Source organism: Dermochelys coriacea, chromosome 7 (genome assembly GCF_009764565.3).
Source record: "Dermochelys coriacea isolate rDerCor1 chromosome 7, rDerCor1.pri.v4, whole genome shotgun sequence".
NCBI lineage: Eukaryota > Metazoa > Chordata > Testudines > Dermochelyidae > Dermochelys > Dermochelys coriacea.
In genome coordinates this window covers 60,535,756-60,549,859 of record NC_050074.1, presented here as the reverse complement: position 1 = coordinate 60,549,859, position 14,104 = coordinate 60,535,756, and the positions used below count along the sequence as shown (strand labels likewise).

Below are 14,104 nucleotides of genomic sequence, written 5' to 3'. Positions count from 1 at the left end.
GTCCATCATTCCCTCTCTTGATGTCTAATTGGTTGCCTTGTCTCTGCTCCCTGGCGCCTGCCCCTTTCTTCTCCTTCTCCACAGCTTCTGCCCTCTTTCCTCTCCCATCTTCTATCCCCCACATCTCGATCTCCGGATCCTGCCCCTGGATCAGATTATTCCATGACAATGTGACCATTGCCCCTTTCAAACCAGCACCCCCATCTTGCCCTGCAGTGTGTGCAATGCTAACTGGACAGCCAGAAAAATCTACACCTCACTTCTCATAAGATGAGAAAATTGCTCTTCATGAACAGATGCAAATTAATTGTGGAATAATTAATGGCAGCAAAACTGCATCTCCCTCCCATCTTCACACACACAGCCAGGTGCCCAGGTCCAGCTCTGCTCCTAGAGCCACGCAGCAGATCCCCAGGCCGGTGTCCTGTTTTTTGAGTGGGAGCTGTGCTCGGGCTGGTCTGACAGTTGGAGTGGGCCCTTCCATTTCCACCGGGGCGAGCAGCCACTGCGAGCCTGCTGGGAGACATGTTTTGGGCTCCTTCCTGCTGCATTGCTGACTCTGTAAAGGAGTGGCCATGAGGGAAGCGGTGAGCAGCTGCTCAGGGTGTCGGGAAGGCAGGGCAGGGAGAATATCCATAGGGATCAGAATAGGCCCCTGTGCAGAGCCCAGCTCAAGGGGCAAAGGGTAGTAGGCCGGATCCTGCACAGAGCTACGTGTCTGCAAAGAGGCTTCTGCACCTTCAGCCCACTTCCCCTTCCTGGGAGCGAAGGGAGCTCAGCACTTGCAGATCAGGGCCTGTAATCAGCTCCTGGACTCTGGACAGTCTGCACAGCCCTCAGTGCCGTAAAAGACAGGAAGCAGCAACTGCAGTCCACTGCAGATCAGCCCCAGCCACCGGAGTTCTCTCTCTGTACTACTGCAGGGAAAACAGACATGGCCTGGTAAGACCCTTCCCTTCCTTACTGGGTGGCGCTGGTTTGGAGCACGGCAGCTGGAGAGCGACCACCACTAGGTTGGGGAATGGGTTCTTTTGTTGTATTGGCCATGGGGAACAACAGGTGTGATGTCTCTCTAGCACACAGGGCTGGGCAGCGTGTTGGGCTCGAGGTCTGGCCTCGGCCCCATTAGCCATAATTGCCCCATGGCCATAGAAGCCCCAGCCCCAAGCACTCAGAAATCACAAGCCAGACCCCCAAAATCAGGAGATTTATTTGTTAATGATGAAATCGGGGGTTTCCTGGAGTTTCCTGCTTGTTGACGCAGCCCTCCGCCCCAGTGTGAGTGATGGTCACAGCATCGCCAGTCCCCCCCTGCGCAGTGCAGGATGCCATCTCGGCCCCTCGCCTGAGATTGACTGACACCCAGTGGGGTACAGCTCTGTTGATGGTGTCAGGGTGTCCCCAAGTCCAGCTGTGCCTTCCCTTAGCCCCACACCTGCCCAGCAGCCAGCCCAGGCACTCCCAGCCCCCCATTAATTGAGTGCCTTACCCCACCCAGCACCACTTGACTTAATCAGGGGCCTCCCAGCCCCACATCTGCCTTGCCTCTAGCCCTGCTTATAGCCAGGTTCCACAACAAGGTGGCACCGGCCCACCTAGGTGACAGCTGTCTTCCCACGAGCCCACCCCGTGAACCCTTCAGCCAGCCCCTATCTTGCAGGAGCTCACACAGGATGAGAAGAATGGGCCCCTCTGGGTCTGTGATGCCAGACCCATGCTGGAACAGGGAAGTTGCTCCTTCAGGGGGCTTGGCTCTTCTGTGAGAGGAGGGGGCTCAGCCCAGGGAGCCAAGACTATTCACACCAGACTCCATGCTGCCATGCACCTGACCTGCCCCTCCCCCAGGGGAGTGGTCCTCAGTCCGTGGAGGGGAGATAGGATGAGCTGATGCTGACAGCTGAGCAGCAGTTAGTTACCAGCCGATTTCCAGGGCTGCTGGTGCCTGGAGATTGACAGTCTATTGCTGTGTCACCAGCCCTTCCCCTGGGGGCTCGGTCCCATGCAGCACCTGGGGCCAGGTTCACTAGGAATGTGCCTCTCTGTCCCCCCACACCCAGCCCCAGCATGGCCCGCCTGCCCTGATGATGCATGTACAGGCAGGTGCCCTGGTGGTAACTGGAGAGGGGCCCTGACCTGGGGTTATTTTGCTGCTTGGGCCCATCTCCCTAACAGTGGTGAGGGTCATTAGCATCTGGCCAGATGTGTCCCCAAATCTGCATGGCAAGGTCCTGGCAAGTGCTATTTGCCATCCAACGTCCCTGTCTGGCAGCCAGGCTATGCAGCCATTGGCAGGGCCCTGCAGCCATTCCTACAGCAGAGAGAGGAGCTGCGTACCTGAGCCATGGGCACGCCTCCACCCTTATCCAGCCAGCTGTGTTAGCACTTTGATCAGGTGACTGGCGTCCCATTGCATCTGCAGTTACAAAGGGCAGTGTGAGCACACACGCAGCCACGCCCATGGCAAAGGCTCCCCCTCCCCTCCCCTCTTTGAGAGAAAGCTCTCATTAGAAACACCACCACCTCCCACGGCGGGGAGTTTAGCTCATGGGCGGACTCTCCCTCAGCCTCCGCACTCCCTCTGCCAAGCTGCTGGGAGGCCTAGCGCCTTTAGCGCTCACACTGCTGCTGCTTGCCAGCCATGTGGTTAGTGGTATCGCATAGGGCAGCCAGCCTCTGCCCTGCACCTCTGACCCCACCTCCCTGGGGATAGCAGCTGCAATTTTACACTGTTGTACCTTCAGGTGCCACTGCTAAGCTCCTGCCATACAGGGTGTGTGGGGAGGGTTCATCCATTTCTAGTAACAGTGGGCGGTGTACATGTGAGGGGACATCACAATTAACTTAGGCTGGCCCGCCAATCTCTCTTGCCCGGTCGGTTCCATCAGGAACGGGACTGTGCTCTGATCGGACTGCATTAGGGGACTTCTCTTCCGCCCCAATGTAAGGCTTTAAACAGACACAGGCGTAGGCAGAGGCTGAGGGGCTGGGTCATGCTATCACCTGGTGAACACCTGACTCCACCTTGCACTCTGCGGCCCTGGCAGGCAAGGCTCTCGAGGTTATTACTCACAAAAAAACCTCCTATGTATAAAGAATTAAGGCTGCAAAGCCAGGCTCTGAAATGCTAGGAGATGCCAGAATGAAGGTTGCCTTTCTTTATGCAACCTTAATTCTGTCCCCTCATGCATATTCATTATGAGACAATTTTTCTACAGCATTCCTGTCATTCTGCCCCAGGGGGCACCCCCTAATCTTCTGTCCCTGGGTTGTTCTCCTAAACAGCTTCCCCATGGTGCTGTCCACAAACTGCTCTCCCAGGGTGGACACCCCATGTCTGAGCAGTTCTCAGTCTACGGGCAGGAGGGGGGGGCCTGGCTATATGCTTTTTTAGCTAGCGTGACACGAAAGTGGGCTGACATGCCAGGACAGTTTTCCCAAAGGGCCCATTTCAGAGGAATAGCAACTCACCACCAACTACTTACTTGAGTTATGTCAAAGTTTAGTGTCCATCTTCCCTTCCAGCCCACCCACCCAGGGTCAGCCCTGGGTATAAAATGGAAACTCAGTACAACTTTCACTGTGGAGTTGCTCATATAGCAAACTGTCAGTGAGAGGCTGTCTCCCCAGACACATGGAGAGTTGGACATTACTGGCATCAGCCATCCTGGGGAACTCTGCTAGAAATAGCGATAGCCCTCGAACTTCTGAGCCTGTTTAGTGGGAGCCAATGGAACAGACAGACACAGCCATGCAGCAGGTGCAGCACCAATGGATTTGTTTTGCCAAAATTAACCTTCCCCTTCCAGGAATCCTTCCAGGCTCCTCATTGGCATCAGCTTGGCTTTTCTTCTGCAAGTTGACAGCACATCCCAGGTAGGTCTGCATCAAACTCCTCTCAGTTCTGTCTGTTGTGCACTGTGATCACAGCCCCACCATGTGCTTGCAATAGGCGAGGGCACCACTTTGCAGGAACTTCCCTTCAAGCCCACACAATAGCTCAGGAGGATCTGCCATTCCTTCTCCATCCTGCTGACTCAAGGTAACGTAGCGGATATAGTAACATCCTCTGTGCCAAACCCTAGTAGGATCCTGGACTGATGCATCCTCTGGTTCATATGAAAAGGCAACCTTGGTTATCCCTGACTGCCCCACAGCCAGTGCTGATAGCTGCAGTGCATTTGTTGTTCAGCTCAAATATTTCTGCCGAAGCATGTTGTGCAAGCAGCGCACCGATGAATGCTTTATTCTCTCCTTAACACCTCTGTTACCAAGCATGTGTGAGAGTGCTGAGAGTCACAAGGCCCCTGCCTGCACTGTCTTCCAGAGCAGGGTTCAAGTCAGCCGTTAGAAGCAGAACGACCTTAGCTCTTGCTCTCATAGACAGTCAGGCCAGAAGGGACCATCATGATCATCTTCTCTGACCTCCTGCACATTGCAGGCCAGAGAACCTCACCCACCCACTCCTGTAGTAGGCCCCTAACCTCTGGCTGAGTTACTGAAGTCTTGATTTAAAGACTTAAGTTACAGAGAATGCACCATTCTAGTACAAACCAGCAAATGACCCATGCTGCAGAGGAAGGTGAAAACCCCGCAGGGTCTCTCCCAATCTAACCTGGGGGAAATTCCTTCCCCGTGCTAAAATATGGTGATCAGTTAGACCCTGAGCATGTGGGCAAAACCCCTCTGGCTGACTTCACTTGTAAGTTTACCAGCTCTGCTCCAGCCTATCAAAGCAGCTCTGAGCCTCACTCCCTAAAGGGCCAGCTGCTTGGGTTCTTTTGAGGAAACAAAGGGGAGTCCTAGGTGCAAATTATGACTCTAGATCTGGATTCCAAGTGCGGCAGAATTCAGGCAGAGTTTGGCCTTTGGTTCAGTTCATTATAGAACCGAGGAAAGGGTGCCCACCTTTTCAAAAATGGAACACATACAGGAGCTCCACCCGCCTCCCCCTGATGCCTCACCCAGGCCAGAGCTGGGCAGTGGTAAGAGGAGCCCAGGCTACTGTGGGGAATTCCCCTAGTCTCTGCTCCCCAGTCCAGGGAGCTTGGGTGGCTATGGGGAGCTCTGGATCCTCCACCTGCCCTGGAATGCCCAAGAGAAGTCCCTGCCCCCCAAGGCTCACTGCCTAGGACAGGTGAAGGGTCCAGAGCTCCCCATAGCCACCCAAGCTCCCTGGGCTGGGAGCAGAGACTAGGGGAATTCCCCAAGCCAGGAAAGGTGGGAGGGATGGCTGCTAGATAACAGCCCACTGGTAGCCGCTTTTCCTGGTCCTTGCCTCTTGCTCACCCATTGAATGTATGGGCAACACACCTTCCCCACTCCCTTCACTAACATTCAATGGGCCAGATTCTCATTTACACTGAAGCCCCTTTACTGGGGCTTACAGTGCATGTAAAGGTAACATACACCCACTGAAAGGCCTCATTACACAGCCAGAGCAGTGTAAGGGGCCTCAGTGCAAATGAGAATCATGCCTCATGTGTTACTTGAGCCATCAGTGAACTTGGCCCAGAGAGACACTGACCTTGGACCCTGTATAATAGCAAGCACTCCTTCTGGTTGTGTGTGTCTCATCTTTAAACAGTCCCAGCTCTGGTATCAGACCTTACCCCCAGGGCTTCCTCCCTGGAGGAAATGGTTTCACCCTCTCTGGTTCCTTCTGGATCCAGTTCAGATCCCCTCCTGGGGATTTTCTGCTGTCTAATTATAGAACACTTCCCCAGTGGCCTATGAGGTCCCAGCCCAGGGGCCCTAAGAATAGCTACCACATGCCACCACGTCCTTTTAACAAACTGCTTTCAGTTTCCTGGGCCACTTCCCAACAGCCCAAGCCTTCATCAATGCTTCTCCCTTACCTCAGGGCTCTTATGTGTTCAGGCCCAGCATCCAGCCAGGAGATCTTCTTTCTCACTTCCCCCAGTCCCTGTCAGCACTGAGCTGTCCCTGGTACTACAGTTCCCATTAGCCAGCCAGGAATACTACCTACACTCCATTAGCTCCAGCAAGGAACTGCCTGTGTACTGCACTGCAGCTCCTTTTTTATATGGCCCTCTTGGGCTCTGATTGGCTGCTTCCCCTACAGCCACCCTAGGCTGCCTGGAAGACTCCTCTACTGCTCCTTTTCTGGGATGGGTATGGCAGGATCCTAAGGCCTCCAGCAGGTGGCCTCTGGGCCTCGTCCACTCCATCACACCCTGACTTACAAATTAAACAAAAATATTCCTCCTCATTCTTATACCAGTATCAAAGTTGGTTAGAAACTGGTTTCCAGTGTGACATTACAGTCCCCGTGTCACAAATGGCATTGTTTGCTAGCCGGACGGCTGAGTCCTCCAGTATGAGGTGCAGAGATAGCTGTGGTAGTTGAAAATGTGGTTCTGAAATGCAACACAGCACGAGTCTGCTTGGCAACAGGCTGCCCTGACCCTGCCCCACCAAATGACCATAACCCCTGCAAACAGCAAACACCTACCAGTATAACTGTGTGGTGCAGAGCAAAATCATGACAGTCCCACAGACATGGAGCCCAGTAATAATGGGTCATGTTTCTACAATGGGAGGTAGTGAAATCGTGCCCATGCACGTGAGCCTGTCTCGACGACACTGGAATATTCAGGGCAAACACCTCCTTGCCACTCACAGAGGCGATAGCAGCTCAGCAAAGCAGTGAGGTGTGCTGATTGAGGAAAACAAAACCAACAGCATCAGTCAAGCATTAGAATTAACACCATCATTTCTAAGCCCATTAGGTGCCTGATCTTTAAGGTTTTAGGAGTGCACAGAATCAAGTCCATCCATTATCTGGGACACGGTACCACTTAGGTTTTATGCACTCCCCACACAGTCTGCACTACAGAAAACTGGTTTTGCAGCCAGGGGTTCAGTGGGCAAAGAGGAGACCACAAAGAGAGACCAAAAGACACAGGAATTTTCCCTGTGTAGGGTGAACCTGAGTTCCCTAGCAAGCCAGGAATGGAAGGCACCTTCCTCGTGGAATCATAAAAATCTAGGGCTGGAGAGGTCACCTAGTCCACTCCTCTGTGCTGAGGCAGGATTAAGTATACCTAGACTATTCTAGACAGTAAGAGAGCACTTCCCATCTCCCTTAAGAGCTTTCCAACTCCCACCAAACCCCTGATGGTTATTTGCACAGCACAGTGGTGTTTATGAGTGAGACCTTGAGCCACGATGGGCTCTCAAGGCAAGAGGAAACTCATTCAGCAGACACAGATTTTTGGAGCGGTGTCCTCTGCAGTCAGTCGTTACCTACCATGAGATCCCATGTGGGTTGGCCAGTCCTTGCAGTTCTGCCCAGAAATGTCCCTCTTGGGTCCTACTGAACTCTGGCCCCAGGTGGCAGTGCTGGGCGAAGACATGAAAGGGTTGGAGTTCATCATGTTGGAACAATGGTGGAGTCATTCCTTTGCTGGATCACGGCCTTGAACTTTATTTGTGCGTCATTTCTTTTTCCCACAAAAGCTCAGCTGCTGATGAGCTCAGAGACCAGAAAGTTGTCTCATTGGCCAGTGAAAATAACGACACCAAAAATAATGCAAATCTCTGGAGGGGACACAGTTCCCTGAGACCAAGCAGGAGAGGAACCTCTGCAGATGAGATCAAGAGGAACATTTTCAAAAGCACCTAACTGACTTAGGAACCTCAAGTCCTGTTTTTCAAAAGGCACTTTAGAGTTGGAGTGTCATAGCAAGTCAAACATGTGCACTTAGGCACGTTTGGAAATTGTACCCCAGCTACTTTACTTCCTTATTGAAATGAGGAGAAAGAAAACTCTTCCCAATGACTTCTCCTGCTCCGGAAGAGACTGCCCATCAGGAGGGGGATTCATCACAGCGTTGAGTTTTAATCAGATTTGCAAATGGCCAGCTATTTTGGCTCTCAGCAGCAAGTGCTTCAAAAGCAGGTTCCTCCCCTCCAAAATGAGTGCCCATTCCAGGAGAATGGGAGGCAGGATGAGGGCTAACTACTGCACAGCTGGAGGTTTGGCTCAGATACGTGTTCAAAGGTCTGTGATGCCCAGTGCCACCCAAACCTCCCGGCTCCGGGCCCTTTAGTAATCACCTCCACCCCATTCCCCATGCCGCGGAACTACTGCTGGGCCCAGTTTCCCACAGCAAGTGTTCTGCAGGCCCCGCTAGCTGGTAAGTTAAAGGGGAAGAGTATGCACTTGGACCAGAAGCAGTCAGGGGCCTGCAGAGCTGCCATGCCCCACGAAAGGAGGTGGGTGGTGTGGGATAGCGATGCTGCCCATTGGAGGGCGCAGAGAGGAGGGAGCTCTATGGAGGGGTCATGGGGTTCAGAGGGTTTGTTGGGATAGTGAGTCATGGGGACAGAGGACGGGAGTCTGGGGGAGGAGCGCAGAGAGAAGGTGGGAGCAGCCAATGCATTGGGACCCTCTCACTTCATGTGCCGCAGTCCAGGGAGGATGCAGGGGAAACGCTAGCTCCTCATCTCGACTCACCCCAGTAGCAGGCAGCGAGAGCAGGACCATTCACCACCAATGTGGAGCGACTGCAGGCTCTTTGGCCAGGCTGAGAGCAGGGTAATGTGCCAGTTGCCTGCCGTCCCTCTACTTAACACCAGCGCTCATCACAGACTGCTCACAGGGCCTCGTGGGGCCTGGCTCTGCCCCAGCACGTGCCCGTCTGAATCCTAAAGGGGCCCCCGCCTTATACAGCTCATCATTCCCTTCAGCATGGACAGATACAGCTGCTCCCTAGCCCCAGCCTTTGTAGCAGCCCACGCAGTCTCTCCTCTCGCTCACACTGCACAGCTAGTGCCCTTGAGGCAAAGTACCTGGGGTCTGCGCCCATGGACAAGCATAGGATGCTGGCTTGGTTCATAAGATTTGCTTTGCTACAGGGATGAATGTCCTGGTGCGCCGGGCCAGCGCGAAGGCCAGCTGGAGAGTCCCTCCTTCCACTGCGGGACCTGGCCTGAGCCTTGCTAGCGACTGTGGTGTTGGCAGAACCTGGCCAAGGCCTTGCTCTGACCCGATGAAAGTCCTGCACAAGTATGAAATGATGGTCATTGCAGGCTGCATCGCCCTGGCCTGCTTGCAGCAACAGCAGATCCTTCCAGATCGGAGCTGAAGGAGTGCTGGCTCCCCAGCCCAAGAGGCAGAGTGGGTACTGGCTGAGCTGTGAGAAGACAGCGTTTCTCTTCTGCGAGCCCCAGGGCTGCTGGCATGAGGGGAGCACGCTGCTGGCCTGAGACAGGGCATCACTCACTGCCCACTGGCAGGGATGGGGTGGGCAGGCATGCCAGTTATCTCTGCTGTGCTGGTGCACTGGGACTCCCCCGCAACCCGTCTGGTCCTTATACAGTGGTGCATATTCCATTGTCCTGACTCCCAAACATAAAATAACCCAACATACTCAGTGTCACAGTTATTCCATGTTCTCCTGGTCCCCCACCCTCCTGGCCCACAACAAGATCCGGCAGTTCCCCTCCGCCACACAAGGCCCCTCTGGATAGCTCCCCACTGGGAATATGGCTGTCTCCACCACCTGAACTACCTCTGGCAGAGAGCTCTGGCACTGCACTGCTGTAATGCCAGGGCAGGTCTGGGTGCACGGGCTGAACGCCAGGCTGGGAAGTGAGGAAGGTGCGTTTCGTTCTGGGATCTGTTGTGGGCTGAATGTGCAACCTTGAATGGGTTCCACCGCTGCTCTGTGCATCGGTCACCACCGCAGTGCAACGGGGGGCGGTGCGGGTACAACTGCTGACCCACCTAGGACTGGATTATTTCACAGCGAAGCCCAAAACTGCTGGCCAGGGCAGGGGAGGCGGGAGGGGTTTGCTCGCTTGTCTCTGTGCCCATTGGAGGCCATTAGCTGTCCCGTGAAGGGGGAAGGTCCCCTGCTGCTGACTTGCTCTTTGGTTCCAGGTTCTGAAAGAAGGCAAAGAAATGGAGGGTTCCTTGGAACAGGACATTAAGAAGCAAATGTAAGATGGTTATTGTTAATATTATTATCATTGACACTGTGACCGATATGACAATTTCTTGCAATAGCCTTGAAAAACCTTACCTAATTAAGTTTAAGCATCTTTGAGGTCCATTGTATTAAATGCAAAGGTTACATTTTATTGTGGGTTGGGATTTAATGTAACCTTCTTTGTAGGGGGCGTTGGGATCTGACCACTGCGAAATGTTACGAACTACAGAGGACTGCACTGAACAATGGGCCAGATGTGAATGGACTTTTGGGGTAGACAGTGTTGCGTGGATTGCCTGAGAAAGTGAAGGCAATTCCCCACCTCTGGTGACGCAAAAACCCAGGCTTTGGAAACTGCACCCAGAGAAGGGACGGCTGGCTCTGCAAGCTGCAGAAGTGCCCAGAACCTAGGGAGGCAGGAAGGTGCTCAGGGCCCAGCAGGAGGAGCTGTGGAGGCCTGGGAACTGCGCAGCCTGGAAAAACCCCAGTTAGGAGGGAGCATGTCCTGCTACAATGCATAAGAAATTCTGCATTTTCTTTTTTGAATTAATATCTATTTGACAAATTCTTTATGGATTCAGAGATCATATGATTATCTAGCCTGACCTCCTACATTACAGAGATCAGAGAACCTCACCCAGTGATTCTTGTAATGGAGGGAATTCTCGGGTAATCCCAGATTTTCCTCAGTCAGGCAAAAATGAGTGAGGCCAAGCTTGCTATGGGGGGTTAATGACTGCTTTCCATTTGGCCATATCCTGCCTGTTCGTTAATTGTGGAAGATCTGGGGTTAGTTAGGGTTGTTTAGAGCATGACAAAGTTTTTTCATTGAAAAGTAAAGTTGCCAAAAAAATGGCTTTTGTCAAAAATGAAAGTGTCATGGCAAAAATATCACTTTCAATCAAATTTCCCTTTTTTTTTCTGAAAAACCAAATATTTTTCAGTAACATTTTTTACTGAAAATGGTTTTAGAAAAGAAAAAAAATGAAAACCAAAAGTGTTTTTGTTTTCCAAAAAAAACCACAATAAAATTTGCAGGAAATTTTAAAAGAATGATATTGATTTTGGGGGGTTTGTCAGAGGCTTGTATTCCAAAATTTGGCATACTTTTTAATAGCAATCAGTGTACGAACAGAAAACCCTGGGTTGTGATTGTCTGAAAACAGTCATGTGATATCAATAAATCACTACTATTTACCCCTTCACGGGGCATAGCAGTGTATTGAGTCTTGGGACAATATTAATTAATTAGATCATATTTGCAAATAACTGTCTCCTAATGGGCTTCTGTGCCAAAATAAATATATACAGATGCTCCCCGGGTTACGCAAGACCCCGACTTACACAACTTTGCACTTACAGAAAAAATTCCATAAGCCAGAAATAGGATTTTCGAGTTGTGGAAATGTTTGCGTAATGTATGGGTATACGTTTCCGACTTATGTAAAATTCGAGTTACGCAAGGCTTTCTGGAATGGAACGATTGCATAAGTTGGGGGGGGGGGGAGGTCTGTATCTATGTGTTTCACTCCCTCTCTGTATTTGCCAGGCAGGTAGGAAAAGGTCTAAATCCTGTTACTTGCACGTGCCATCTGATGCAAGCACAAAATTAGAGGTGGGGTAGAGGCCTCTTTAAAGGGGTGCCCTTCAGAAATCAGGATGTATGTAACAACAGAGATATTGTGCCAAATTCACCAAAGGCCTAAACAGACACAAGTCCCCTTGTCCACTGAGCCATTGGTTCAGTCATAGTTAAGATTTATGATAGTCTAGTGAATTTGATCTCATTATTTGCCTCCGGGTCAGTCATGATGTTTGCATCCTCACAGGTGGCTAGCACTTGTAATTTTATTATGTGGAAAAAAGAGTGTTTATTTTTTCCTATGGCATTTTTGTTCTTCACAAGCATCACAGGAACAATCAGCTTGAATGAACATGCTGGTGTATCTGGTACTGGCCCAAAATTAATCCTCTGGTCATCACTTTGCCTTTTGAATTCTCTCCTGGTTATAATTAAGCTGGTTGAGTCGTGAAAATCCTAGTTCATGAATTTATGAATCCAAATCACAAGTCTCTGCTACTCCCAAGCATTATTCATGTTTATTTGTTCTTTAGTTGCAAGAATTCAGATGACCACCAGGTTTCCATGGAAATGTTTCTGAATCCTGAAATAGTCAACAATTGTAGCACTAACAGTTATTTGGCCTAACACTCCTTATTGGCTACTCTTTATTCTCCTGTTTAATAGGTTTCAGTAGCCAGTCAAGGAGCAGGAACAATGCCATGTGACTTTAGATACCCAATCACATATTACGAATAAAAATATAGCATTGAATGAATTGCATGAAAATTACCAACCAAGCGATGCAGCAATCTGTGACTATGCAAACAAAACAGAGTAAATTCTGGTGCATCTAATATTGTTCACAATGAATAATGCACCCAGCTTTACTCCTGTCCAGTCACAGGGTGAGGGAATATCACACGGCCAGTAGGAGCTGGAACATGTTCCTAACAGGGCAGCACTGCTCTGGTCATGTGTGTGGAGACTCACCTCTGTAGAGGTCTTGGGAAGGAACCAGGCCTCTTCTAAGGGGATCTTTGGTGAAACGTTCCTGCAAGAAGATGTTTGAAATGCTAATGAGGCAAATTACTCCATGTATGTGGTTAGGGATTTCCTGGCCAAAACGGGGAGGGGGAGGAGGGGTTACAAAACTCTGGGAGTCAGGAGACTTGGCTTCTATTGTGAGCTCTGCCACTGATGCATTGGGTGACCTTGGGCAAATCACTTCCCCTCTCCATGCCTCAGTTTCCCAGCTGTACAATGAGGCTGACCTCCTTTGTAAAGCACAACTGGAAAGGGCTATATAAGACCAAGCTATTATTATTAATATTTCTTTTTTTCAGTATTCTGGGCATAAAAGCTATTGAACCACCCGAGAATGAAGAACAAACGGCAGATATTGATCCTGGAATGAGGCTGTTGTCTAGTGACGCACAAGGCAGAAGAGGTAAGCAAGCTGAGGGATGACACTCCTTCTGCTGGCGTCTTCAGCATGCCCAGAAATCTAACGCTCCTCCTGCCTCCTCCATTTTCAGCACCCAGGAGCGCTGGAGACCCGCCAGCCCTGCTGGGTGCCAAGTCTGCAGTGGTACCAGAGGAAGACCGAGACCACATCTACCACCCGCCAGACGGTGCTCTAGAAGAGGAAGGCCCCATGAAGATAGTGACACTGTATGCTGAAGCCATCAATGGCCCAGAAGAAGACAGAGACCATCTCTACCATGGCTAGGGGAGGAGATTTGATCCCGTCTACCCACCAGTAATAAAGGAAGAGGGGATTGTGCTGAGCGTCCCCTCTACCTCCTCTCCTTGGCTGTATGTTCCCTTGGCTCTTTCCTTCCCAGGATGGGGGCATGTACCAGCCCCCTCCTCCCGCCTGTCCTATCAGACCCTGTGTCTTGGCTAATAAGAGGCCTCTGGCTTCAGGCTGTGTCAGGCTCTACTCTGAGCTAGCACAGTTGGTGGCAGTTGCTGGGACCGGCGGGTGGTGCAGGAAGATGGTCGGCTGGCTGAGGTCTCTTGGTACGACAAGCATCATTATGAAATCTGCCCTTCTCTGAGGGACATGGCTTTGAAGTGTCAGGCACCCCCAGTGATCCAGCTGTGACCCCAGCATGGGACTAGGAGAGGCCTTTGCTGTAGCACTGCCCTAGGCATGGAGCTGCTTCTGGAGAGCAGCTTGCTGCTGTTATTCGTTTGTGCTGAACTGTGTCTACATGCTGATTCGGGGCAGCTGAAAGCTTGGAACTGCAGCAGTCCTGGAATCAGTGTGCACTCCCAGCAAGCTGGCAGCCCCTGGGAGCAGAATGCCCCCCTCTCTGCCTCCCCCAAACTTGGGGATTCTGGGACATGTCTACATTACAATTAGACACCTGGGCTGGCCTGTACCAGCTGACTCGGGCTCATGGGCTGCTAGGACCCTGCGAGGGGGGGGGGTCCCAAAACCCGGGCTGCAGCCTGAGCCCAAACAGCTGCACTGCAATGGAACAGCTTCGCAGCCCGAGGCAGCTGGCAGGCACCAGCCGAGTGGGTCTAATTGCAGCATAGACATACCCTTAGTGACACCAACCTCAGCAGGAAGGTC

At 51.6% G+C, this 14,104-nt stretch overlaps 2 protein-coding genes across 2 annotated transcripts in view; one reads left to right on the top strand and one right to left on the bottom strand.

Annotated features, from left to right (window-relative positions):
- The window catches only part of CALY (calcyon neuron specific vesicular protein), a 57,549-nt gene extending 51,678 nt beyond the window's left edge, over nucleotides 1–5,871 (bottom strand). The window contains exon 1 of the mRNA XM_038409813.2: nucleotides 5,856–5,871. The gene's annotated coding sequence lies outside the window, so the exon portion shown is untranslated. The remainder of the gene's footprint in view (nucleotides 1–5,855) is intronic.
- Nucleotides 730–13,333, top strand: PRAP1 (proline rich acidic protein 1). Its single transcript, XM_043518738.1, has 5 exons — nucleotides 730–942; nucleotides 3,819–3,873; nucleotides 9,908–9,966; nucleotides 12,864–12,967; nucleotides 13,056–13,333. The coding sequence occupies exons 1-5, from the start codon at nucleotides 935–937 to the stop codon at nucleotides 13,247–13,249; spliced, it is 420 nt and encodes a 139-aa protein (XP_043374673.1). The 5' UTR covers nucleotides 730–934; the 3' UTR covers nucleotides 13,250–13,333.
- Nucleotides 13,334–14,104: the final 771 nt, after the last annotated feature.